Source organism: Stegostoma tigrinum, chromosome 2, assembly GCF_030684315.1.
Source record: "Stegostoma tigrinum isolate sSteTig4 chromosome 2, sSteTig4.hap1, whole genome shotgun sequence".
Classification (NCBI taxonomy): domain Eukaryota; kingdom Metazoa; phylum Chordata; class Chondrichthyes; order Orectolobiformes; family Stegostomatidae; genus Stegostoma; species Stegostoma tigrinum.
This window is the reverse complement of record NC_081355.1, coordinates 69,934,901-69,962,486: the sequence shown is the minus strand read 5'-3', so window position 1 is coordinate 69,962,486 and position 27,586 is coordinate 69,934,901. Positions and strand designations below refer to the sequence as shown.

At 41.8% G+C, this 27,586-nt stretch overlaps 1 protein-coding gene across 3 annotated transcripts in view; it reads left to right on the top strand.

The window, feature by feature from the left end:
- crppa (CDP-L-ribitol pyrophosphorylase A) overlaps nucleotides 1–18,613 on the top strand; it is a 262,350-nt gene extending 243,737 nt beyond the window's left edge. For 2 of the 3 annotated variants that reach the window (XM_048559491.2, XM_048559486.2), the window contains one exon: nucleotides 17,879–18,613. In XM_048559491.2, coding sequence (XP_048415448.2) covers nucleotides 17,879–17,983 — 105 coding nt within the window. In that variant the 3' untranslated portion in view covers nucleotides 17,984–18,613. The remainder of the gene's footprint in view (nucleotides 1–17,878) is intronic. The other variant, XM_059641668.1, reaches the window with a different exon arrangement.
- The last annotated feature ends 8,973 nt before the right edge of the window (nucleotides 18,614–27,586 follow it).

Sequence of the window (27,586 nt, the reverse complement as noted above, 5' to 3'; positions counted from 1 at the left end):
ATATATCTGACCCAAGGCCCTCAGATTCAAGTACATTTTACTGTATAAATGAAACTTTTTGATTTTGCTTGGCCTACGCCTGTCAACTATGCGCCTATGTGCACCACATTGTTTGCTTCCCTGAATTCACATTTGAAGATTACATTCTTGTGCTTCACAGCCTGTTAGCAAGCTCTACATGAAGCCTAATGGACCATTTGTTAGAGTTGAATTGGTTCTTCCTTTTGAAACTCAAAGCAGATCACAGAGCCCAGGAATCCTGAGACGCTTTCCAAGAACAGTATTTTAAAATCATGCTCCAACCCATCCCAAACCTTTCATTTTACTCTGGATTCAGGGTTGGTGCCAGAAGATTGGAGATTTTGCAAACGTTATACTCTTGTTTAAAAACGGTCATAAAGATAGGCCCAGAATTAAAGACCAGCCAGTTTAACTTCAGTAGTAGTGAAAATTCTGGAAACAATTATTTGCGATAGACTTAACATTCACATAGAAAAACATGGGTTCATGTGAAAGAGTCAGCAAGGATTTGTTAAGGGAAAATCACATCTCACTAAGTTGCCTGAGGTGTCTGAAGCAGTAACAGAGCGATTTAGTGAGGCTGAGGCTGTTGGTGTCATCCTCATGAACTTCCTAAAGAGATTCGATATATATCTTTACAACAGCTTTTGCATGAAAGTGATAAAGTTATGACATGTTTCTAATTTTAAATTCATCATCAGTATTCACTGTCAGAATTTTCCAGGAATAAATTTTAAGGAATAATTTGAACCTGTTTCCAACAGATGATCAACAACATCTTTATGAGACAATGCCAAGGGATTGGCTCTATTGAAAATCTTTGGGTAAAATAAACTGGCCACACCCCAAATGTCTGGGTTCCAAAGCAGTTGATGTTAATGATCTACACTTCCTAATGAAAAGTCAAATGTGTATTTTCATCATTGAGAAACTAAGATGAAAAGAAACAAGACCAGCACTATAAAAGGAAGGAAAAACTGGGAGACATGAGAAGTTTTAATTTTTAAATTCTGAAACAATGTAAGAGACTGTATGAAAATTGAAAGAACTGCAGACACTGTAAATCAGGAACAAAAACAGAAGTTGCTGGAAAAGCTCAGGCAGCATCTGGGAAGAAAAAAAACAGAGTTAACGTTTTGGGTTTCCTCAGAAACGCTAATTCAGTGATTGTATGATGTGTCTTCCTTTCAACACAGTGATGATAAACTGAGGAAGAAGAACTTGTAAGATGAGATTGTGCTGCTTATGACAAAGCATTGATACGACAGAATGATAATAACTGCTATGACAAAGAGATTGCAGGACTAGAGAGTTGAGAGTGGTTATTTCTCAGGTAAGAGAATATGTTAAAATAGCCTGTCCAACCAATGGAAATTATAAATATGACTTGCATCAATTTAAACTTTACTAGAGTTAAAAAGCTTTGTAAAATCTCTAATCTGAGCTTCTTCCTGAGATGTTCAATTAATGTCCACTCAAGAGACCCATACTGCTGCCATCAGGACTATGAGCGGTAGGAGAGGCTTTTGTCAAGTTGCCAGCCCAGAAGGTTTCCGTAGATGGGCTGATAGTAGATGGGGGCAAGGTTCCATCCTTAAAAAGCTCCCTGGACCCATTAGAGGACCCTCTCAACCAAGGTTTCATATGATACCTTCCCACACAGTTCCAAGTATTCCATCATCCCCAGGTCCTCTCAGACTCCAGCTTTCCATCAGCCTTGTCAGGCCTGGCCACCAGCAAGAACCCAAACATCCTTAAATGATCTATCACCACAAGCTCAATTTGCCAAAGACTTCCCAGCTGCTGTTCGACTGACAGGCAAATCTCTGAGACTGCTGCAGAAAGGTGGAAGTGCTACCTCCTGCCTATTAATGGCCAGTTGTCTACTAACTAACTTTAGGACAGCCACTGTTCCCACTTGGCAATCTTTTCCAGGGAAAAGGGGGATATAACTCAACACAATGGGCTGAATGGCCTCCTTTTGTGTTGTAATCATTCTGTGATTCCAAGAGGTTGAGTACCTGCCCTGATCCCATGTCTGCAGTAGTGTTATTGTGGGACTAGCTGCTATGGTGAAAAGATGGAATAAACAGCCTGGAAAGACTTACTTCACTTCATGGAGTGCTGTGTATTGTGTTTATTTTAATGTTTCTTAATGACTTTCATATAAACACATCCAGAAGAGAACTACATATTTTATGCTCACTTTCCTACTCTGGCTGTGCAACTGGTTAACACCAGTTTACATGTTTAATAAAACATGTAGATTAGCTTTACAATAAATAAGCATGAATATAAAGCAAAATAACTGAGTCATTCTACATCAGATACAATGCTTCCCACAAGAGCAGTCAGCTTTTGTAAAATGCACTTCTGTCTACATTAAAATATCTAAAATATTATGTGCTGAAACATAAAATATGCAAGAGCATAAGCTAGCAATACAACAAAACTTTAATACCTTGGGGACCCTATTGAAATATTAGTCTTTAATATTGGTGCATAGCTGTTTGCAGTCTTTTGTTTTCCACACTTTCTAACATACACTTCTGTCACTTAATACTGCATTGAAAAAATCTATATGGAGGTCACTATTTTTTATTGGCAAACTAAGGGTTATGAGGGACTATGCAAGATGGTTTGGAAAATGTTTTGACAGTGAGTGACTGTCTAGGAATAATCACTGTCACATTGTAAAGAGTGGAGTCTAGTCTTTTAAAATGGCCAAGTTGTAGTGACTGATAACAAATCTCTCTGATTCTCACAGCTGCCTTGAATTTGTTATAGTGGTTTAAGGAGTTCTGCAGATAGATCTCCATAGATTGTAACATTCCTCTCATATAGTGTAAGCAAACATTAATGCTGGCTTTCTGTGGGACTTCTTCACGGACTGGTGTTGAGAAATCTTATAAGGGTCAATGGATTAGGGAGTGTGTTTAGCAAGTGCTTTCAATTGAAAAGTAAAACAGGAAATAAGTGGCACATGGATTAGCACACCAGCTTTCACTCTCAGACTCCCTTGAGTTATGAAACCAGCTGAAACTCATGGAATTGAAAAAAAATCTTGCTTTTTCTGGGTGTTTGGCCTAAATGAGATGACTTTGAACACATTTTCAATTCATGCCCCTTACATCATTCCTGACTCTCCAGATCCCACTGCAGCACAGCTCAGACTTCCCTCACTTCGATCACCTTTGGGGGCTTGGAAGAGAAGTTCCCCAGAATTCCTTTCCCCTACATTGACCTCGGGATATTCTTTTCAGTAACATCTGTTTTATGGCAAGAAGTTGTGTGATTGCTGGTGGTTAGGGAACATTGTGCATCATGATATTCACTTCAAGTTATAGAGTCATACAGCACAGAAACAGATCCTTCGGTCCAACCAGTCCATGCCGACCATAATCCCAAACTAAACCAGTCCCATCTGCCTGTGCTTGGCCCATATCCCTCCAAACATTTCTTATTCATGACTTTTCCAAATGTCTTTTAAATGTTGTAACTGTATCCATAACCACCACTTCCTCTGAGATTTCATTGCATAAACGAACCACTTTTTGTGCAAAAAAAAAGTTGCCCCTCAGGTTTTTTTAAATCTTTCTCCTCTCACCTTAAAAACATGCCCTCCAGTCTTGAAACCCACCACTCCAGGGAATAGACACCTGCCATTCACCCTATCTATAGCCTTCATGATCTTAGAAAGCTCTACAAGGTTAACCCTCAATCTCCTATGGTTCAGCGGAAGAAGTCTCAGCATCTCTCAATAACTCAAACCGTTCAGTCCCAGTAACATCCTGGTAAATCTTTTCTGAACCCTCTCCAATTTAATAATATACTATACTTCCAACATGACAGTGAAGGACAGGCACATGGAAGAGCTGGACCTCTTCCTTTATTTAACAAAGGGCCATTCTCCCTCTTTGCAGTGGCAATTTCAATAGGAACCTGCCATGCATTGGTGATGTAGCCCAGCCCCAGTGCATTGGTCAAGGTTGGGAAGGTTTGAAATGCCTGGTAAAAGTATCGCTCCGTAGGATTTTCACCCTGAAAAAGATAATCTGTCTGAGAGAAGTGAAAATCATCACTCCACTCTCAACATTGACTTCTCTCACCATCTTGGTACACAAATATTCATATCTTAAATCAAGATAATCTACTCCAAAATCAAAATCATCTTAATGCTTAAAATGTTGAATTATTTGGTAAATCAAATTAACAAAAAGAAATTTCAAAGCAAAGTACCAAGTTAGGTCTATTCGATCATTTAAGCCACTTCAATCTATGAGAAAAATGTTTCTTTCAAATGCAAGAGGTTTATTTTGATTTATGTTTAATCTCCCTCTTCAATTCCTGATTTGACAGAGAAGTTTCTAACAGTTTGAACTATTTTATTAAATATTATTAAGGGGAGACCCTTTTTTTACAGATCCAATACAACAGAGAAACTCTTACCTTTATACATGCACTCTACAATTAGCTGCCTCTGCACTGCCTTCAATTTGAGTGGATGTTTATGTGGTAATAAGAGTGATTTCTTTTAATTTTAGATATCCATTACAGTTGCTTTCTTTGGGAGACACATTGTTGAAATAAATCTCAAGGAGGTACAGCTGATAATGAAGTTGAAGAAGACCTAGGAATCTAATAGGCTTGTCTAAACAGGATAGCACAGCAATTAAGAAAGTCTCCAAAATGTCAATTCTACAGCCAAAACAGCAAAAAGACAGAAAGCCATGACCAAGATAATAAAATGTGAGGCTGGATGAACACAGCAGGCCCAGCAGCATCTCAGGAGCACAAAAGCTGACATTTCGGGCCAAGACCCTTCATCAGAGAGGGGGATGGGGTGAGGGTTCTGGAATAAATAGGGAGAGAGGGGGAGGCGGACCGAAGATGGAGAGAAAAGAAGATAGGTGGAGAGGAGAGTATAGGTGGGGAGGTAGGGAGGGGATAGGTCAGTCCAGGGAAGACGGACAGGTCAAGGAGGTGGGATGAGCTTAGTAGGTAGGAGTCATGACCAACCTGTTGAGTGCTGTGCTCAGACTGTGCCCTCAGATCATTATCCAGTTCTGGTCACCAAGACACATGTGGTGCATTCAACAGTTGGAGGCAGTGTGGAAAGCAAGGCAAGACTAATCCCTAGTTTTGGAATGAGTTATGAGTTACTGAATCAAACGTGGGCTTTAAACCCTTCAAAATAAGGACAGAATTTTCCCAGCCTTGGAACAGCGTGGGCATTGGTGAGAAAGTTGAGAAAACAGGATGAGATTGGCGGAAATGAGATTCTCCGACCAAGGGTTGAGTGGCGATGTGGGAATTGCACCAGTGAGTGGCGATGCTACATTTGGAACTATTTGCATGGATTAACATCTCATTATTACTTAATGTTGCTTCATTTGACATCAGTTTCTCACTGTTGCACCAGCTGCATAGAAATGATAACAATTCCTGACGTGAACGTCAGAGCGGGTACCTGGTGATTTCAGCTTACCACTGGGTCTCCAGTTTGGACAGTAGTCTCTAACATCTCAGGGTATGCTCCATGGTTAGTGACCATTCACACCTCCTCTCCACAGAGGTTGGCAAAGGACTCATACAGCCTCTTCCCACCCATCTGGCAATCTCTGATCCACTCACTATAAAATCTGCATTTCAGTGCTGTATATTGAAGTGTACCGACCCCCTTCATTGTTGTGCTATTCCCAAGACACTTCCTTGCAGAGACAGATACCAAGCTCATGGTTTGGACTTGACTACATTTCAGGGCTGCTCGCTGTCTTTGGTGCTCACTGACTTTGTTCCTTTGCTCACAACATCTCTCTCTGCCTTGTCCTGCTTTTCCTTATCTTTCTGTGCTTTGCCCCTTATCCGTACTTAAAGACTTAATACTTTGGTCTTGCCTTTTAGTGCAGCCACAAATGTGTTCCCTCCAGTTTTCATACCAGATGTGTGGGTTTCTGAGGCCTGTATATGGTAGTGACTTCTGCGATCAGCATGCCAACATTATTGGTAACGCATGCAGATTCAAATGATGCACAGGTATGCAGCTTAAAGGGAGCATTAGATACAGACCCAGTTAGCTTGCCATAGTTGTCAGCTGTCATTGGTCAAGGGAGGTGGACATGTCTTTGTATAGGACTGTGCTAAACCAATCCTACATCGGCACAATGTGCCTGCAGCCTACACAGACAACACACTGAATGTGCTTCCACCAAAAGCCCTTCTCTGAAGATGGAGAGTAGTACTCAGGAACTCACAATGCCAAGCTTATGATGCCTTCCATTTTCATCTGACTCATAAATTTGCAAATCCTGGATACAAATCCTGTTCACTAGCAATCTTGGCCAGGTGATTAGAAATTGCACATTGATCATAGTCATCTCTGTGAAGCAGAACCAATTGCAGGCAACTTAAAAAGTGTGCATATTTTAGAGCTGCAGCCTGGGCAGCAGTGTTTGCCAACACAGCGTACTTACCCTAGGTGCCAGGGTCTACAGACTGCACACACGTGGCATTTATTGTGCCATATCATCACACAGCTGACTTCATCAGTAGAAAGGGTTGAAATCCATCAATATGCAACTCATTGGTACCATCATGTGGAGGTGCAAGCGTTGGAAGAGGGAGGACAAGGTCAGGAATCGCACAACAACTGGTTCTAGACCAACAGGTTTATTTGAAAACATAAGCTTTCGAAGCCTCAGTCCTTCTTCAGGTGTTGGCGAGAGAGGTCGGATCAGACCCAGAATTTATAAGTAAAAGAGCAAATGTTCACACCGTTGGTGAGGATACACTAAACAAACCTAAGATACTGTTAAATCTTTAATCAGTTAGAAGGTTTTAACTGATTAATATGTATATGTAAACCCCTGAATTCCTTTAGAGAACTAAAGATTTTATTAGTGTAAAGAAGAGGTGACATTTTAGGTCGGACAATGCATGTTAGCAGTGGGGCTTTGTTTACTATCTATTTGTGTTTTAGTTTGGAGTCAGACCGCCTTTATTTCTAAAGTAGGAATTTATAAGACACCATATTGATTGACTGTCTAAAAATTGTTGTGCTTTTTGAACAAAATAAAATGTATCCGCAGATGCACACTCCATAGAGTCACTGGTGTGTGTGTGTGTGTGTATGTGTGTGTGTGTGTGTGTGTGTGTGTATTGTGGTGGGGTCACCTGTGGTGTGACATGATCCTAAGATCCCAGCTGAGGCAGTTCTCATGGGGACCAAGCTTGGCTATCAGCCTCTGCTCGGTGACCCTATGTTATTATGTATCCCAAAGTCTGTCTTGGAGTGCATTTTCTCTGAATTGAAAGGAATTCGGAGATTTACATATAAATATTAAATCAATTAAACCTTCTAACTGATTGAAGATTTACCAGCATCTTAGGTTTGTTGAGTACATCCTCATCAATGTGTGAACCTTTGATCTTTTACTTATAAATTCTGTGTCTGATACTAACCTCTCTCACTAACACCTGAAGAAGGACTGAGGCTCCAAAAGCTTGTGTTTTCAAATAAACCTGTTGGACTAGAACCTGGTGTCGTATGATTTCTGACTTTGGTACCACACCTTTTAGATGTTTATGCCAGCTGCCATGGGAGCTGTCATGATGCTTATGTCCTGAGAAATCTCACATTCCTGCTTTGTTCGAAGAGCCAGATGCTGTGCTCTGCACCACCGGATGAAGCAAAAAGGGGATGTGATAGGCTCTGAAGAACAGAGAGAGTGGCAGTGGTTTTCTGAGGAGGTAGATGAGGACATTGAGCTCGACGAGCATCACATGAAGTTGATGCTGCTGCGTTGTAAGCCAGATTGAATTGACACCTGGTTGTGTAGCTGAGAGCTGGGTGATCACTCATTGCCTGCAAATTTGCTGATGCTTAAAAGGCAAGCAGTTCCTGTTTGTTCCTGCAAGCAAATGCAGCTTCTTTATTTTGTTTATTCATCACTTTGACTGCTGCAGAATAATGGTGAATGTTTTCAACCATTTGAATGTTTTCCAGTATATGCTGGTCCCACATAAAGCAATGAGAAGATGTTATATTATACGAGGCAAGCAGCGGAGAAATCCCAAAAAACGCAGCACATATCCTATTGATGAGCTCAACTAAAGTAGGAACTGAGGGCAGATTAGAGAAAGAAGGCACATCTATATAATGTCCAACCATCAGAAATGAGAGGACTTCTTGATTCTTGGCAATGAACTAATATCAGGTATTACCTACCACTTCCAACAGAAAACGGGATAGAAATACGGGTATCTCACCGCTCCTTGTCAGTTTTTGCATGCACTGGGCGGTGGTGGGATAGAGAAATCACATTGACTTTATAAGATGGCAGACAAACAGGAGGCTGGAAGCACACAGCAAGCCAGGCAGCATCCGGGATGAAGGAGAAGTCAACATTTCAGGTATAATACGAAATACTGGCTTCTCCTTTCCTCTGGATGCTGCCTGGCTTGCTGCGTTCTTCCAGCCTCCTCTTTGTCTACCTTGGATTCCAACATCTGCAGTGTTTTTATGTCTCTGGCTTTGTAAGATGTTGCTAGGCTGTGATACCCAATTTTGCCCATTTTTTGGACAATGTACTGAAGGCCAGTGTGGCTTCTGGTGTCAATATAAGTTTAGGCATCAAAAGCCCTCCAGTGTATTGTAATTTGAATCCCCAGACATTTTTCGACGTAAAATTTAAATGTGACATCTAGGGCGACTTATGGTGTACTTAGATACTGTCTTCAAACTTCTACCTTGAGAAATGTGGACATGATATCTTTCCAAAAATAATTGGACTGGCATTAACTTCTGACTGTCTGAATTGTGCAGAGATCAGCTGGCAAGCCTCCTAAAGAGAAACATCTGGGCTCTTTGGAATAAAACCACTTTTGTGTCAATTGTGCAAATTCAGATTTAACAGTGGCACTCAAATCTATAGAGTAATGGTGTGTGTTCCACAGCTGCCAGCCTTTTGGACAAAATGTTCAGCTGGAAGAAGTTTTTTAGTCTTACTTGAACTGTGATTATTGATGTTTTGCCTCCTTCAATATACACTTAGAATCCTTCTTTATTATGAAGGAAGAAAGACTTACATGGGTCAAATATTTATGTGAAAACTTAGAAGTGATGCATGTTTCCTGCAGTAAGTAAATCAGTTGTTGCTGCCATGCTTTGAGAGGTGATGGACAGATGGAGCAGCTATTAGATTACAACACCAGTGTTAATAGTCTCTTGGGACTTTATTTAAAAAAATAGAATTTAAAAGAAACATTCACTGTTTGTTTAAAAATAAGTCTTCACAAGTTTTGAAATAGTGATTGATGATACAGAAATCATGAACTGAGCTGCAGAGGTAATTTTACGAATTCGTACACACAAAGTGCAGCTTCACCTACCAGGAATACTCATCACCCCCTTGTGTTTTGTAGAAGTTCAGAAATCAAAGAGAACTTGGCTGCAGAGGTCAACAAGCAGGATTTTCTGTCTGAGAATGCATATTCATAAAATTACCATTGCATTTTTACTTTGCCATATGAGCTTCAGCAAAAAAGAACGCCGGACTTAATGACCACATCATTATAGTGATGCTGGTATGACTTTTATCTTGCGAAATTTTAAAATGTAGCTCATTTTTTCTGTTGAGCATACAGTGCTGTGGTGGAGGGCATTTATTTTATCTCAGGCATGGGAATTGTACATAACGGGCTACATTTGTGTGGCCCGAAGAGGTGGGTTGAGAGAGGTGGGGTGACAAGAAATGGTTATGAGATGAGCTTGCCCTGAAACCAGATGATGGTTCCAAATTTTGTCAGCAATGGAAAAGCTCCATCATTGATATGACAATAAGGAAGCAAGACTGAACTTTGAATGGCTGAGCAGGCACTTGAATTTGCACAGAACCTGCTTCAAATTTTTTGAGTTTATAAATTTAATCAGTAGCGCACAGGGGTTTATGCATCTTCCGACCTTTGCCTGATTAGAGGTGGCGGTGGTGAGGTAAGCATTCTGTGCTCTTCCAAGATGGCTGCCACATAGAGTGCTCAGAAGACAAAGTGTTAAGGGTAACAGAGGGCCTGGCCATCAGCCATTTAGCATTCACAGCAACGGTGGAAGCAGAGTGGGACTTCAGCAGGCATTCAGAGAATGTGAGTGGCATGGGCGAGGTAACAAAGGCAGGGCCTTTCTTTAGGGGTCAGTGTGGGGGAAGAGGAAGAGACCAGCAGGCATGAGTGTCATACACCCTGCCTTTGTGGACCATGGTGCTGCACAGCAAAGAAAAGCAGAGCCAAGCGAGCCTCCACTCCTGAGATTGTCCCAGATATGGCCTGACTTGCCTGCAAATGTCCAGTTGCCAGTGTCCATGCAGCTTCTGGCTCTCCAGATAGGCTTTGACTATACAGCGTGCTGCAGAGTGAGCTGGAGCTGAGAGACTTCAATGGATACTCACTGTCTGTGACCCCCAAGGTATTTAGTCTCTAAACATAAAATCATGAGGGGCATGACAGGGTAAATAGACAAGGTCTTTTTCCAGGCTGAGGATTCAAAAACTTTTAAGGTTTAGGGTGAGAGGGGAAAATTTAAAAGGGGATCTAAGGGACAACATTTTCACACAGAGGGTGGGTCATGTATGGAATGAGCTGCCAGAAGAAGTGGGAAGGTGGATGCAATTACAGCATTTAACAGAATCTGGATGGGTATACGAATAGGAAGGGTTTAGAGGAATATGGGCCCAATGCTGGTGAATGGGACTACATTAATTAGGGATACCTAAATGCCATGGAGAATTTGGATCAAAGGGTCTGTTTCCATGCTGTACATCTCTATGACTCTAACTGGATTTTTGATCTACTGGGGAAATGTGTGGGATCTTGCAGGCAGCTACCCAAAGCTGTGCCAAGGAGAGAGCCAATGCCTTGTTCAGGAGAGCCAATGACTTACACGGGCTATTGAACTTAATCTGACATTCACATGGAGAGAGTTTTAGATTTAGATTTCCATGGGTGCAAGGTGTCATCAATTGCACTGTTGGCCAGTCAGGGCTCCCACAGACCAGCCAGGGCCTTCATGTGGGCACTGAAATCCTGTCCTGTAGATGTTTGTACAGTTTCCAGGGAGCAGCCATGTTTCCTACATACTTAGACAGTACAAGATGCCTGTGCATCTTCAGGGCTAGATTCTCAGGGACAGTGGATACCTATTGAAGATATGATTGGTCACACCTATGAGAAGCCATTGCAGAGCGGCACAGAAGTGATTAAATACCAGCATGGGTCCACTCGAGTGACCATTGAGCAGGTCATTAGGCTGGTGAAAGTTAGACTCTAATTCTTTGCTTTAATCTGGTGAAGTCCTGCAATATACACCAGCCAGGCCCTCAACTATAGGTGTGATTTTCTGTGCTTCATACAATTTAGCACTAATGAGGTTGGAGGACAACCTCCAGTTTTCTCCAGAGTAGGGGACATGTGGAATATTGGTGAACAGGCACTGGAGGATGAGTCAGTCCTTCAACCATAGGCAAGGGACATTGAGAAATGTGCAAAGGATGCATGAAGTAATCTAACATACCCCTGACTGCTACCACCATGATACACTTTGAAAAATCGCCTCAGTGTAGTCCGCTTGTCATTTCCTTCCTTTCGCACAAAAACTCCTAGTGCCCAAGACACCTAGCACCCTCACAGAGCTGACAGGATAAACATGTGTCAGCATGCCCCACACCGGCAGTGCATCAAGGGAGTAAAGGTGCAGGTCACATTTCTTAGCAATTCCCTCTATGTGTTAGTGACACATCACCCAATCTTATCAAAACTTCACAAAGGATTCAAACTGTTCACTTTTGACAAAATGACCTTGAAACTCCCTCAAAAGCTGGTCTATCATGGACAGCAAATGCTCGCATTTGGTGGTTTACTGTGATCCTTGGAGCCTGGAAACCAAACTCTTACATTCAATGGATAACTCTAGTACTTTTATGAAAACAGTGAGCTTCACCAAACCGACACTGCCCCAGGATTTGTTTCCTGAGCATTGATGTGGCTGAGTTCCATCAAGTAATTACTGCATTGGGCTTTCCAAAAGTCTCCTACTGAGTCCCCCATAGCTCACAGGACTTTATAGGTTGCCTCAGCGTTTTTTAGTGAAGATTGACAACAGACTTTAGCCAATTGACAGAGGTTGCTGGAAAAGCTCAGCAGGTCTGTCAACTTCTGTGAAGAAAAAAATTCAGAGTTACTGTTTCAGGATCCGGTGACTCTTCCTCAGAACTGATGGTAGCAGGAGAAACATCATTTTATATGCAGAAAATAAGGAGGGGTTGGGGTAGGGAGTAAACGATAGAATACAGCCTAAAGAGAGAGTAAAACAGCCAAACCTGTTCACCCTCTCACCTATCCCCTCCTCCCACCTCAAGCTGCACCTCCATTTCCTACCTACTAACCTCATCCTGTCCCCTTGACCTGTCTGTCCTCCCCGGACTGGCCTATCCCCTCCCTACCTCCCCATCTATCATCTCCTCTCCACCTATCTTCTCTATCTGCCTTCGGTCCACCTCCCCCTCTCTCCGTATTTATTTCAGAACCCTCTCCCCATCCCCCTTTTCTGATGAAGGGTCTAGGCCCGAAAAGTCAGCTTTTGTGCTCCTAAGATGTTGCTTGGCCTGCTGTGTTCATCCAGCTCCACACTTTGTTACCTTGGACAGACAAAGGAGTTGATAACGATCTGGCTGGGAGGGTGAGTAGTTGATGACGGGGACTGTTAGTGACTAACGACAGGTAGTGTAAATTCTTCACATATTCATCACGCATGCTGCCAGTCCTGCTGAGCTTTTCCAGGAACCTCTGTTTTTGTTCCTGATCTGCAGCATCCACAGTTCTTTCAGTTTTTATTGAGCCAACTGAAAATTGTATGCAAACTATTTTACTTTATTCATCCTTCATGTATAGTTTAGTGAGAAGGGATATCTTCTACTCACTACAACTCAACAATGTAGATGAATTATTTTGATCCTTGGAAAGTGCTTCAAAATTTAGCCAAAACAGGAAGCTCATGAGCCAGTATTATATAACACTGGAAACTTTTTAAATATCTCATTGAGACTGAAGGAACTGAAACACCTTGACAATAATTTATGTTAGAGTTCCGGGTTTCGACGACTGAGCTGCCCTTCATGAATATCATGTGCCACGGAATTGATTTGTGCCAAATTCTAGACATCTCTTTGCCAGTGTGAAGGAAACTCTATTGTGTTTAGGAACAGCTGATCAGAGAAAGCAACAAAGTTGACCACATTATTAATAAGATGGGAGTAGTGGGAGTTTGAAATCTTGCTTTGGAACTACTTTTGGTGAATATGTTAAAGGTGAGGTAAATATTAATCTGTTTGTTTTTGTACATGTGGCTAGTTACTAAATAATGAACTTACATAAAGGTCAAGTAGTTATATTTGTGATTCTTAAAAAAAAATTGTGCTAATTCCAAGAGTCTAACCTATGGCTATATTTAAATATTATGAATCTAATGACTAGAATCAAAACTAATGTCATCTTATTTCATTTAAATCTTTTAGTTAACTTATTAGGATAACAGATTGAATTCAGCAATTTTAGATCAACACAATGATCATATTTATTCGAATTAGTCTTTAGATGTTTCTCGTGAGAAGGTTATTTGATCCTAATTCCACTGAAAATAACCAAGAACTGAAACATTTATTGAGGGTTGGATGGTATATGTAACGTTTTATGACTCTAAACATGGCACCTTCTCATATTCATTCTAAGTAATATAATGCCACTGTGAAATTAAAAAACAACCTTCAGCACCACAAGGTTTGTATTAAATAAATGTAAAAAATCTGTTTCCAATCATATGTGAAGGAGATTAGATCAAAGTATTGATTTTGCAAAAAAAATACAGATTTTACTGTTAAGTAACCCTTAATGTTTGTATTTTATTCGGGTTGCTATTGTATGATTACATATTCCAAAAATTGATTGTTATATCAGATGTCATTCAGAAAATGTGTCTGAAATGGTGCGGTAACCTCTGCCATTATTGCTTATTTTATTGATATTGCTTTAAACTTTAAAACAACACCAAGATATTTCAACATTACCACTATTTTACTTTAAGCACAAGATAGTAGCGCTATCTCCTCCTGCTAAGTATAGGCTAAACTTCAAAACCTGTTCACAAGGTCCACAATTCCCTTCTTAGTATGCATGCAAGGGTATCAGTTATCTAGCAAAGATCACTGATCATTTGGGAATATGACTCAAGTTAATTGTTCCTCTCCTTAAGATAAGGGCACAGAAGCTAATAGGATCACCAATTTACCAGTTTGGATTAAATTAGACATCACAGTGCAAACTGGGCATTATTCGGTTTGGTGAGAATGTAGAACTCGATATATGGTTATTAAGACAAATGGTATAAATGCATTCAGGAGGAAATTAGATAGGTTCATGTGAAAGAAAGGATACATTGATCGATTCAGATGATATAAATACAGGCACGGGCACCTTGTCCCATCCTATGTCAGTAATCCACTTTAAATCTCAAACCTTTGAGAGTTAGATGACACGGAATAGAAGGAGAACTACCCACCTGGATACAGAAGGTAGAAGACAGAGGGTGGTGTTGGAGGGTTGCTTTTCAGACTGGTGGCCTGTGACCAGTGGTGTGCCACAAGGATTAGTGCTGGGTACACTGCTTTTCAACATTTATATGAATGATTTGGATGTGACTACAAGGGCTATGGTTAGTAAGTTTGCAAAGACACTAAAATTGGAGGAATAGTGGACAACGAAGAAACTCGCCTCAGTGTACAATGGGACCATGAATAGATGGGCTGGTGGGCTGATGAGTGGCAGATGGAGTTTAATCTAGATAAATGTGAGGTGCTACATTTTGATAGAGCAAATCAGGGCTGGATCTGTACCCTTAATAGTAAGGTCCTGGGGAGTATTGCTAAACAAAAATACCTTGCAGTGCAAGTTCATAGTTCCTTGAAAGTGGAGTGATAAGTAGATAGGATAGTGAAGAAGGTGTTTAGTATGCTTGCCTTTATTGGACAGTGCATTGTGTATTGGAGTTGGGAGGTCATGTTGCAGCTGGACAGGACATTGGTTAGGACTGTTTTGGAACACTGCATGCACTTCCAGTCTCCCCGCTATAGGAAGGATGTTGTGAAACGTGAAAGGATTCAGAAAAGATTTACAAGGATGTTGCCAGGGTTGGAATGTTTGAACTATAGGGAGATGCTGAATAGACTGAGGCTATTTTCCCTGGAGCATCAGATGCTGAGGAATGACCTTAAAGAGGTTTATAAAATCGTGAGGGGCATGGATCGCGTAAATAGACAAGGAATGGGAGAGTCCAAACCTAGTCGGCCTAGGCTGAAGGTAAGAGGGGAAGGATTTAAAAGGGAGCTAAGGGTCAACGTTTTCACACAGAAGGTGGTGCATGTATGGAATGAGCTGCCAGAAGAAGTGGTACAGCCTGCTGCAATTACAACATTTGAAAGGCATCTGGTTGGGTATGTGAATAGGAAGAGTTCGGAGAGATTTGGGTCAAATGCTGGCAAATGGGACTAGATTTATTTAGGATATCTGGTCAGCATGGACGAGTTGGGTCAAAGGGTCTGTTTCCGTTCTGTACATCTCTATGACTATGTCTGCACTCTTCCAATTCTGGCCTCTTCAACATCCCTGATTTTAATTGTTCCACCCCTTAGCCAGCATTTACTTTCGAATCCCTCTCCCTACACCTTTTTACCTCTCTACTTCAGCTTTCTCCTTTCACCTACCACTTTGACCAAGCTTTTGCTTTTCTAGCTGAATACATCCTTCTGTAACCCTAACTGTATTTTGCTTTATAATTCTCCTGAAAGGAGCTTTGGGGCATTTTATTACTTTAAAGGTTCTGTGTAAAAATAATTTGTCATTTAGGCCCAAAACTTTGCTTTCTATTTTCCTACCTCCCACACAAGTGCTTTCACGCACTTATCGAAAAATTTCCGATAAGCTGGGTAGCATAGAGAGAGCCAATTCTGAAATATTTTGGACTGCTATTGTGGTCCGTACCATAGGAATAGCAGAAAGTAGAAAGAAAGTACTTGCATTTTTATAGTCCCTTGTCACATTCTCCAAAGCATTATGGAACAAAAAACATACTTGGTGAGTCGGCCCTGGCCTTTTTAAAAGCCAAATGCTATAGGATTCATTGTGTTAACAAGAACTGTAAGATTAGTTGTCAGCTTCATACTTAACTGGAAAGGAAAAAACTATGATAACGCAGGACACCAAAAACGATGCATTTTCGTGTCAGCTGAAAGTATATGCTCAGGCCCACAGTGGGTTTGAACAGCCAACGTTCTTGACCAAGAGGTGAAAGTGCTGCAAATGGAGCTCGTATTCAGCTACTGTTTACCAGGATGTATGAGAGATTCAAATTTTGCCACAACAAATGATTTTTAAAATAAGTACTGTAAGTAATTGTGAAAATTGAATACTGCTTAAATGTTATAAGTATTCCTGACTCCACCATTCTTCCAGGCAGTGAGTTCCAGGCTCCTACTACCCTCTGGGTGAAAAAAAATCTCCCTGCTCTCCTTTTAGATTTCTCCCTCTTCCATGTATAAGATGTTTGCAAAGAGAATCTTAAATGTTGTGAGGGAGATGGAAAGGTTTAGAGAGCACCAGAGCATTGAACCTTGGCGGATGAAAGAACAAATATCAATGGCAAACTAATAAAATGCTTGGATATTTTTCAAACATTGCAGCTGACCTATTTTTCTGGCAATATGCTATGTGATAAAATGAGTGAAACAACTAAAAGACAGAAGTAGGCACAGGACAAAATGTGGTTGCAGACAGAAAATGTCAGTGTCACTAAATGCAAGGAGGCTTTTTTTTTAAACACTGTGTTCCAAACCTTCATATCTATAATGAAAATCACTGTATTATTCCTCATAATCACAAGTGGACATTGACTCTAATTAATTGGGTTATTGTAATTAAGAGGAACTTTTACTGAACCACAGAGTACATCTACTCATATAAGCAGTTTCTGTTTCTTCTCCCCCAACTAATGAGATTTACATGGAGTGCCATTGACTGCAGACATGATACTCTAACTAACAGTATTTCTTGTCCATACATGAACTGACCTTGAGAAACTGATATAACATAAACCCAGTCCTGTGAGTCTCATCAACAATTGTTAGGTCATCAGACAAAGTGAAAAGAACAGGAAAGCTGAATTCCCTTCCTGTTGGCAATTTGAACTCCATTTGAATTGGAACAGCAGCATAAAGCAAAGTATATTGAGAAGAACTTCACATGTGTTGAAGTTCCCACAAAAGCATCTTTACTATGTTGAAGGGTGTCTGGGATGAGAGATGGGGATAGGATGCATGACAAATAGCAAGTAGGCTGAAAAATGTTAAAGTTACTTATAATTATGCATGACTGTGATTTGAAATGAGATATTTAACAGCTAGTTAATGTCCCGGTTCCCTGCTCCTCTGATGCTGCTTGGCCTGCTGTGTTCATCCAGCTCTACATCTTGTTATCTCAGATTCTCCAGCATCTGCAGTTCCTTATATCTCTGATCCAGTTGGAGTAATTGGTTTTCAAAATACTTTGCAGCACTGATTAGTACTAATAAGTTGTATATACGTTGGTAAAATGGATTTATGCTTTGACTGTTTATATTACGATTAAGATGTAAAGTATCAGATGGATTTTGGAAAACTGTGTTAATTCTGGCAGATTTTGGTGCTGGACAAGTGTTGAAATTCATTCCATCACTTTAACTTTGGGCTGATGATTATGTTATCAATCTTTCATTTTTTAACAGGATATGGATAAAATTCAAGAATCTGTGAAAGAGGCTGCCTCAATCATCGACTCGCTGATAAAGCAGAGGAGTCCTGCCCTAACTGGACAGTTTCTTGTGGTCTGACTGCAGTCAGTAACTGGATGTCTCCAGGCACAGATGTTGTGATGTTTGAATGCTGGCTGAATGAATATACTGCCCTTTAATGATGGCTGAGAAAAACTGCAAATATCTTATCATCATGCTTTTGCTAGGGAACATGAACTCAAATTGAACATGTCAACATTTCCCTCAAAACTGATACCCTGGAGTTACTAAGGTCAACCAGTGCTAAATCTACTTTAACTGTTATTGTCCATTTTGTTCTTTCAGAAAGTTTCATCAGTGATTGGGAGAATCAATTGTGATTCTACAGTCCCAATTCCAGTACTGAATTTTCTCAACCTTATTACAAAAGAAATACTGTTCCATGTCATCAGGGAATGGCCTTCTGCCTACCAGCTATTTAAAATAACTTGGAATACGGCCAAACTGTACCCTTATATTAATGCAATGCAAAAACCTGTGGAGAGCCTCATTCAGGAGCTCTATTATTTTGATTTGAAATATTACATTTTGTTTGTAACTCGTCTGGTAACTATTCCTTCACATGATTACAGTGATGTATTTTAAAAATACTTACCGGGAACATCAAGTTCTTCTTTTCTTTTAAAATTGCTGTTCTCATTAGAAAAATAAAACCAGTTGACAAATAAAGTTATATGTTATTCATTAAAAGCTTCTGAACAATTGATTTCCACTGGTATTAACACGATCCACATTTCAGTCCTTGTTAATGAAAAGAGAGAATTAGTCTCAAGTGTCTCATTCAGAGCTGCCCTGAATCGGTATTTCGGTGATTGTATTAAACCTTGGTGTCACTTGGCTTGTGTAACTTCATTATTTGAATTACTTGGAAGCTATGTCAAAAACAAAAAGCACTTGCTGCTGAATTTCTCATAGAGTCATACAGCATGGAAACAAACCGTTTAGTCCAACCAGTACATGCCGAACTAGTCCCACCTGCCTGCTCCTGGCCTCTGTCCCTCCAAAACTTTCCCATTCACGTACTTAACTAAAGATGTTTTAAACATTGTAATTGCACCCATATCCCCCCCTTCCTCAGGAAGTTCATTCCATACACTAGCCACCCTCTTGTGTAAAAGAAAATAGCCCTTCGTGTCTTTTTTAAATCTCCTCACACTTTAAAAATGTGCCCCCCCACTCTTGAAATTCCCCAATTTTGGGGAAAAGCCAATTATCATCCACTTTATCTATACTCCTCATGATTTGATAAACTTCCATAATGTCATCTCTCAACCTCCTACGCTCCAGTGAAAAAAATTCCAGCCTATCCAGCCTTTCTTTATAACTCAAACCTGCTATACCTGACAACATCCTGGTAAATCTGTTCTCCAGCTTAATAACATTCATCCAATGACAAGGTGACCAGAACTGAGCACATCTTGTTCTCTCTGCAAAGTTTCACCCCAACTGATACCACTGACCACTCTGCCACTTCTTAGCTCTGTTGCACATGAAACATGTATGTTTATGCCATCTGGTTGTTTTTGCTTGTTTTAATTTTGTTAAAATGGACAAGAGTAAACAGGTAAAGAATCAGCTTGAGATACAGGAAGTGGAAGAAGGACACGATAAGAAAGCAAGGAGTGATACAAGAAGAATGTCAAGACTGATGAAATAAATTGTAGGAGATGCAGAGAGCAGAATAGTTTTTAGGGAGAGATTCAGACAATCAACAAAACTAATGTAGAGGTTCCCTTTCCTTAGCCTGCATTTTCAGCAGTTGCCATTGCTGATTGGACTGGCCGCTTGGGATGCAGGCGACTGTCCTCAGTTGGGGGGCAGTTCTGACTGTCAGTGGCAAAACGTTGCCTGGTGCCTCACCAACCTCTTGGGCAGAGCTGCCTCCTGCCGTCAGACCAAATGGCAGGACACTGAAAGTTCTTAGAAAGTTTACTTGTTTCAAAAATTTTTAACAATCTCAAATTCTTTGACTGTACCGCCACCTGCAGGATTTAATGGTATCTTTTACTTGTTGGATTGCAACACGGAAAACTTAATTTATACATTTGGTTTGGATTTTTTTTTGTTTTGAATTATATGTTACTATTGTGCCAAAGTAGGAATTTTGATGACATGTGACTGAACAACTATAAGATGTGGAACTGTTAATAAATAGGGGAATGGCAATTGTAGAATTGGATGGAAGGGAACCATCCAGACAGATTCTTCTCTTCTTTCACCTCACTGACACATTTCGGCCCCTCAGCCGCCCATCATAAAGCTGTTCGACTAAGCACACTACGGATCCTTCAGAGCAGTCAAGGTGCTGAACTTTATTTCAGTTGAGAAGTGGACTGGATTTTGAGAAAATTTCTACGTCCATGTGCCCTCTGCCAACGGTCCTGTCATAATCCAATTCCACATCACTGCTACTACTCTGCTGTGGACCAGATTGGTGACAGTCAGTGACACATTGTAAAATCTTTGATACAACGTATGTCATCCTGTTTAAAGTGGCTAAGAAATTGCATTACAAGTCTTCATTGTCATGCACTGCATGGACTTATTTGAAAAATTGCTTAGACCTCCATGGAAGCATGTGCACTCTCACCATAGTGATAAACGTAGAATTTCCTCTACCACCAAACTGCTTGTGATCATTGTAAACTCCTGAATCGTCTCCACTTTTGCTGAGTGTTTGTGTCACACATCTTTCAGAACCTGGCCAAATTTCTAATGGTTACAGAGATAGTAGGAACTGCCGATGCTGGACAATCTGAGGTAACACGGTGTGAAGCTGGGTGAACACGACAGGCCAAGCAGCATCATAGGAGCAGGAAAGTTTGACATTTCGGATCGAGACCCTTCTTCAGAAAAAGTATTGGTGGGAAGGGTCTTTGAGGGTCTTTTTCTGAAGAAGGGTCTCGACCCGAAACGTTAAACGTTCCTGCTTCTCTGATACTGCGTGGCCTGCTGCGTTCATCCAGCTCCACACCATGTTATCTCAAATTTCTAATACACTGGCAGTACCTTCCTTCTCAACAGAAGTTTCAGGGCTTCAGCATCTGTGCCCAGCTGAACAGCTGTACCTGCCACAATTGCCTGCTCATGTTCAGTTGAGAGGTTTGAATCAGCAGATAACAACTCAAGTGAACCCACCAAAGGACAAGCATTTACACTGGTAAGTGACTGCAGGTGCAGCCTTGGGAGTGAGGTCCTCTGAGGAATTGTCCTGATGCATATCTTACAACACATGAGGGACATGGATAGGGTGAATAGCCAAGGTCTTTTTCTCAGGTTGGAGGAGTCCAAAACTAGAGGGCGTAGGTTAAATGTGAGAGGTGAAAGATTTAGAAGGGACTTAAGGAGCAATATTTTCATGATGAAGGTGGTGAGTGTTTGGAATGAGATGCCGGAGGAAGTGGTGGAGGCGTGTACAATTACAACATTTAAAAGTCTTCAAGATGGGTACATCAATAGGATGGGCTAGGAGGGATTTGCAACAAGTTAGCCAATCTTATCGAGCAAGTCCAGCTTAAAAGCAGCAGCAAGATGTCAAGGTAAGTAGGTGACAGAGAAGCTGCTACAAAATGGAGGTGCCTTCCCTCTGGCATTTTAAAATTTTAAGTTTAAAAAATGGCTTTTGCAGTGTGCTGCCAGTGTACTGCTGGGAGTGTACCTCCAGGCAAATAAACCATCCCCTGTTGTCTCCAGGAATCTGAAAACAGACTGGAAAATCCCAGTCAATTCTTTCAATAGACCCATAACTAACCCATTGCTTACAGGTGAGCCATGCAGCTGACCCCTATTCCATCCCTGAGAAAGTGGCTCAGGAGGGGGATGTACCCGGAGAACTGGTTTACAGGCCAGTGGCATTAAGTTCCACATCTGCCTACCTCTTCTCCTGGCCCTGCTGGAGGCTAAAGATCTGGCCCAAAAGCTTGTAAATAGTTGCTGACAGAATTACGAAGGTCTCTGATACAACTATGTTGTCCTCATTACTGAATGAACTCTGATAAGACTAAATACAGTGATGCCAAGATTGTGAATTTAACTCAAATAAATCTTTCCTTTTGTCTTTACAGACCATTTGCAGTACAATATGTAAAGTCATACAGTTGTATAGCACAGAAATGGGCCGTTTGGTTCAACTGGTCCATGCGGACCAGATATCCCAAATTAATCTAGTCCCCAGATGCTGGCAAACAGGACCAGATTAATTTGGGATATCTGGTTGGCATGGGCGAGTTAATCCAAAGGGCTCATAGGTGGATAAAGCCTGTAGGCTGCTGAAAAGTGAGTGGATGGGGAGTGATGAGATGGAGAAGTGTTTGAAAGTCCTCATTGTTGCTAAGCTAGTTGAACATTACATTGCTCTTGACATTGCGTTCATGACTGCACACCTGCTGCACATCTCCTCAACCTTCAGACCTCACTTTGCTTTTGAGACCAGCAGGATTCCCTGGTTGCTTGACTAAGGTATATCCTTCCTAATCTTCCAAATTTGTGGATGGTTCCTTTAAAAATAATTGAGATAAGACCATGTGATTGTGCATCACTTTTGATGCAGAGCTAGAGATAGTCACAATTAATTGCTTATCTGTGAATTGTTCATTTAACTTTTAATATTCCCACATAATTTCACCCTCTAATGACAGACTGAATTTTTGTGGAATTGTGGTGATTATCATGAGCGTTTGTAAAAGGTGCAGGCTGTCTGCATTCACAAACTGCCCAACACCATTGCGGCAAGAGACATCTCCTAACCCCTTGCAACTTTACTGGAATTGAGGCAGTTTCTTAAAGGCCTCCCTCTTAGAGATAACAAGAATCATAGACTGAATGAGGAAATCTATTAAAGATATGACCAAAAATCTACGTTCGCAATGAGATTGCACGCTTCCCATCCCCCTAAAATTGTCCCTCATATCCCCTATGCAACCTGGGCCCCTCCACCCACCCTAGCAGTCATTCATTTTTCATTTCTCCCCTGGATGTTATTCAAAGAAGCACAAAATGTGGCAAGAGCACAAAATGTACTCTGATTTGATTTGAATTGATTTATTGTAGACATATGTAGCTAAGTATAGTGAAAAGCTTTGTTTTGCAGGTAGCACAGGCAGATCACAGCAAACAAGGACTTACACATCATAATGTGCTTAGACAGATTGAGATTCGTACAAGGTTACGGCTCCACAGGAGGTGCGCAACGCAAGTTCAAGATTATTTGAGGTTGGATAGGTCTATCCAGCAGTCCATTACCAGCAGCGAAGAAGCTGTTCTTGAACCTGTTGGTGTGTGTGTTCAAGCTTCTGCATCTATGCCTGGTGGAAGAGGTTGGAAGAGAGCATTTACCGGGGTGGGAGGGGTCTTTGAGGATATTGGCAGCCTTTCAACAGTAACAAGAAGTGTAAGTGCAGTCCATGGATCAGACGTTGGTTTCTGTGATGGCCTGGGCTGTGCACACAACTTTCTGTAGTTTCTTCTGGTCCTGCACAGACCTGTTGCTATACCAGGCTGTTACACACACAGATAGAATACTTTCAATGGCGCATCTGTAAAAGTTGGTGAGATCTTATGAACATGCTAAATTTCCTAAACCGCCTGAGGAAGAAGAGGCATTACTGTTCTTTCCTGACTGTCATATCTATGTAGGCAGCCCAGTTCAAGTTGTCAGTTGCTGTCACTCCTAGGAACTTGACACTCTCGACCCCCTTCACTTCAGCTCCTTTGATGTAGATGGGGGGCATTTCCTCCTTTCCTCCTGAAGTCAATGATCAAATTTGCCAACATTGAGAGAGAGGTTGCTTTCACTACACCACATCATCAAGCACTCTGGTTGGAGCCTTTCATTGTACTACAGTAAGAGTGTCCCAATGCCACCAGTGACTGAGCTGACAAGGTCCAAGTGGGCACGGCTACTATACAGGATCTGTGGCAAGTGGTGAAGAAAGAATTTACTTGGCCTCATCCTCAAGAATCTATCTGTAGCAGATGGACCTATATCAATAGGACCGACCTCAGAGTCATTGTAGAGATGAAGTCCCATTTTCACATTGAGGAGTATCTCCCATTGTGTTGCATTGCACTACTAGTTTGCTGAATGGGATAGATTTCGAGCAAGTCCAGCAATTTAGAGCTGGGCATCCATGAGATGATATGAACACGCAGAAGCAGCAAAATTGTATTTAACGACAATTTGTAACCTCATGGTATGACATTACGCCTACTCAACCATTGCAGTCCCTTGCTGAGATATTTGTATCATCGATAGCCACGGGTGAGGTGCCAGAAAACTGGAGATTAACTAATGTGGTGCCATTGTTTAAGAAAGGTTAGAAGGATAAGCCAGGGAACTATAGACAGGTGAGCCTGATATCAGCGATGGATAAGTGGTTAGAGGAGATTCTGAAGGATAGGATTTACACATATTTGGAAAGGCAAGGACTGATTAGGCACAGTCAACATGGCTTTGTGCATGGGAAGTTGTGTCTCGCTAACTTGATTTTTTTGGAAGAAGTGACAAAGAGGATTGATGAAGGCAGAGCAGTGAGCATTGTCTTTATGGACGTCAGTAAGGTGTTTGACAAGGCTCCACATAGTAGACTGGTTAACAAAGTTAGATCAGATGGTATACAGGCAGAATTAGCCATTTGGACACAAAATTGGCCAGCAGGTAGGAGACAGAGGGCGTGGTGGAAAGTTGTCTTTCAGACTGGAGGCCTGTGACCATCAGCACGCTGCTGGGTCCACAGCTTTTTGTCATTTATATAAATTATTTGGACAGGAATATAGGAGGTATGCTTAGTAAATTTGCAGATGACACCAAAATTGATTGGATAGAATACAGTGAAGAAGGTTATCTCAGAGTACAATAGGACCTTGATTAGATGAGCCAATGGGCCAAGGAATGGCAGATGGAGTTTAATGTAGATAAATGCAAGGTGCTACATTTTGAGAGAGCAAATCAGGACTGGACTTATACACTCCAACACTGCCCTCCAACCGCATCACACCCAGCACCTTCCCCTGCAACCGCAGGAAATGCTACACTTGCCCCCACACCTCCTCCCTCACCCCTATCCCAGGCCCCAAGATGACTTTCCACATTAAGCAGAGGTTCACCTGCACATCTGCCAATGTGGTATACTGCATCCACTGTACCTGGTGTGGCTTCCTCTACATTGGGGAAACCAAGCGGAGGCTTGGGGACCACTTTGCAGAACACCTACGCTCGGTTCGCAATAAACAACTGCACCTCCCAGTCGCAAACCATTTCCACTCCCCCTCCCATACTTTAAATGGCACGTCCATCATGGGCCTCCTGCAGTGCCACAATGATGCCACCTGAAGGTTGCAGGAACAGCAACTCATATTCCGCTTGGGAACCCTGCAGCCCAATGGTATCAATGTGGACTTCACCAGCTTCAAAATCTCCCCTGCCCCCATCGCATCCCAAAACTAGCCCAGTTCGTCCCCTCCCCCCACTGCACCACACAACCAGCCCAGCTCTTCCCCTCCACCCAGTGCATCCTATAACCAGTCCAACCTGTCTCTGCCTCCCTAACCTGTTCTTCCTCTCACCCATCCCTTCCTCCCTCCCCAAGCCGCACCTCCATCTACTACCTACCAACCTCATCCCACCTCCTTGACCTCTCCGTCTTCCCTGGACTGAACTATCCCCTCCCTACCTCCCCACCTATACTCTCCTCTCCACCTATCTTCTTTTCTCTCCATCTTCGGTCCGCCTCCCCCTCTCTCCCTATTTATTCCAGAACCCTCACCCCATCCCCCTCTCTGATGAAGGGTCTAGGTCCAAAACGTCAGCTTTTGTGCTCCTGAGATGCTGCTGGGCCTGCTGTGTTCATCCAGCCTCACATTTCATTATCTTGGATTCTCCAGCATCTGCAGTTCCCATTATCTCTGGACTTATACACTGTTGGGGGTAAGGTTCTGGGAACTGTTGCTGAACAAAGAGACCTTGGAATGTGAGTTCACATTCCTTGAAAGTGGAGTTGTAGGTAGACAGGATAGTGAAGAAGGCATTTGGTACGCTTGCCTTTATTGGTCAGTGCATTGAGTATAGGAGTTGGGAGGTCATGTTGCAGCTGTACAGGACATTGGTTCAGAGATAATGGGAACTGCAGACGCTGGAGAATCCAAGAAAATAAAGTGTGAAGCTGGATGAACACAGCAGGCCAAGCAGCATCTCAGGAGCATAAAAGCTGATGTTTCGGGCCTAGAGTCTAGGCCCGAAACATCAGCTTTTGTGCTCCTGAGATGCTGCTTGGCCTGCTGTGTTCATCCAGCTTCACACTTTATTATCCAGGACATTGGTTTGGCCACTTTTGGAATACTGCATTCAGTTCTGTTCTTCTTGCTATAGGAAGGATTTTGTGAAACTTGAAAGGGTTCAGAGAAGATTTACAAGGGTGTTTCCAGGGTTTCAGGGTTTGATCTACAGGGTGAGGCTGAATCGGCTGGGGTTATTTTTCCTGGAGCATTGGATGCTGAGGGATGACCCTATAGCGGTTTATAGAATCATGAAGAGCATGGAGAGGGTTGATAGTCAAGGTCTTTTCCGCAGGATAGGGGAGTCCAAAATTAGAGGGCATGGGCTTAAGGTGAGAAGGGTAAGATTTAAAAGGGACCCAAGGGACAACTTCTTCATGCAGAGGGTACTGCATGTATGGAATGAGCTTCCAGAAGAAGTGGTGGAGACTTGTACAATTACAACATTTAAAAGATACCTTGATTGGTATATGAATAGGAAGTGTTTAGAGAGGTGTGGGTCAAATGTTGGCAAATGGGACCAGATTAATTTAGATTATCAGGCCGGCATGGACAAGTTGGACTGAATGGTCTGTTTCCGTATTATACATCTCTAAGAGTCCATGACTGAATGCAGAGAACAAGGTGATGGTTCAACTGTGGATCAATGAAAGAAGGCATGACATAACTAAAGTGAGATTTTCTACTATGTTAAATTACAACCTAGGACTACTTGCATGCCAAACAATGGATGTCACATGTAATAAGCAAGATATTCAAGCCTGTAACCAACAGATCAGGTTTAAGCTTTGCAGCCCTGCCACATCTAGGGATGCCACATCCAATGATGGATAAGACAAGCTCATTACTGCAAAAACAAGGTGGAAACATTTGCATTAATCTTCAGCCAGCTTGGCACAGTGGATGATCCATCTGGACCTCCATCAGAGATGCCAGTCTTCAGCTGATTCAATTCACCCTATATGATGTCAAGAAATGACTGAAGATACTGAACTACTGCAACCAGTTATATTGAAGATGAATGCTACAGAATTAGTGGTGCATCTAGCCAAACTGTTCTATTCCTGCAAAAACATTGCCATTTACTTGGCAATGTGAAAAAAAAAATGTCCAGGAATGTCACATATGCAAAAAGCAGGACAAGTCCAACTTGGTCAACTCTTATCCCATCAGACTGCTCTTGGACATTAGCAAAGTGATAAAAGGGGTCATCACGGTACTATCATGTGACATGCATTCAGCAATAACCTGCTCACTGGCATTCGTTTCTGGTTCTGTCAGGGCCCCTCAGTCCCTGAAGTCATTGCAGCCTTGGTCCAAAGAGCTGGACTCCAGAGGTGAGATGAGAGGGACTGCATTTAACATCAATGC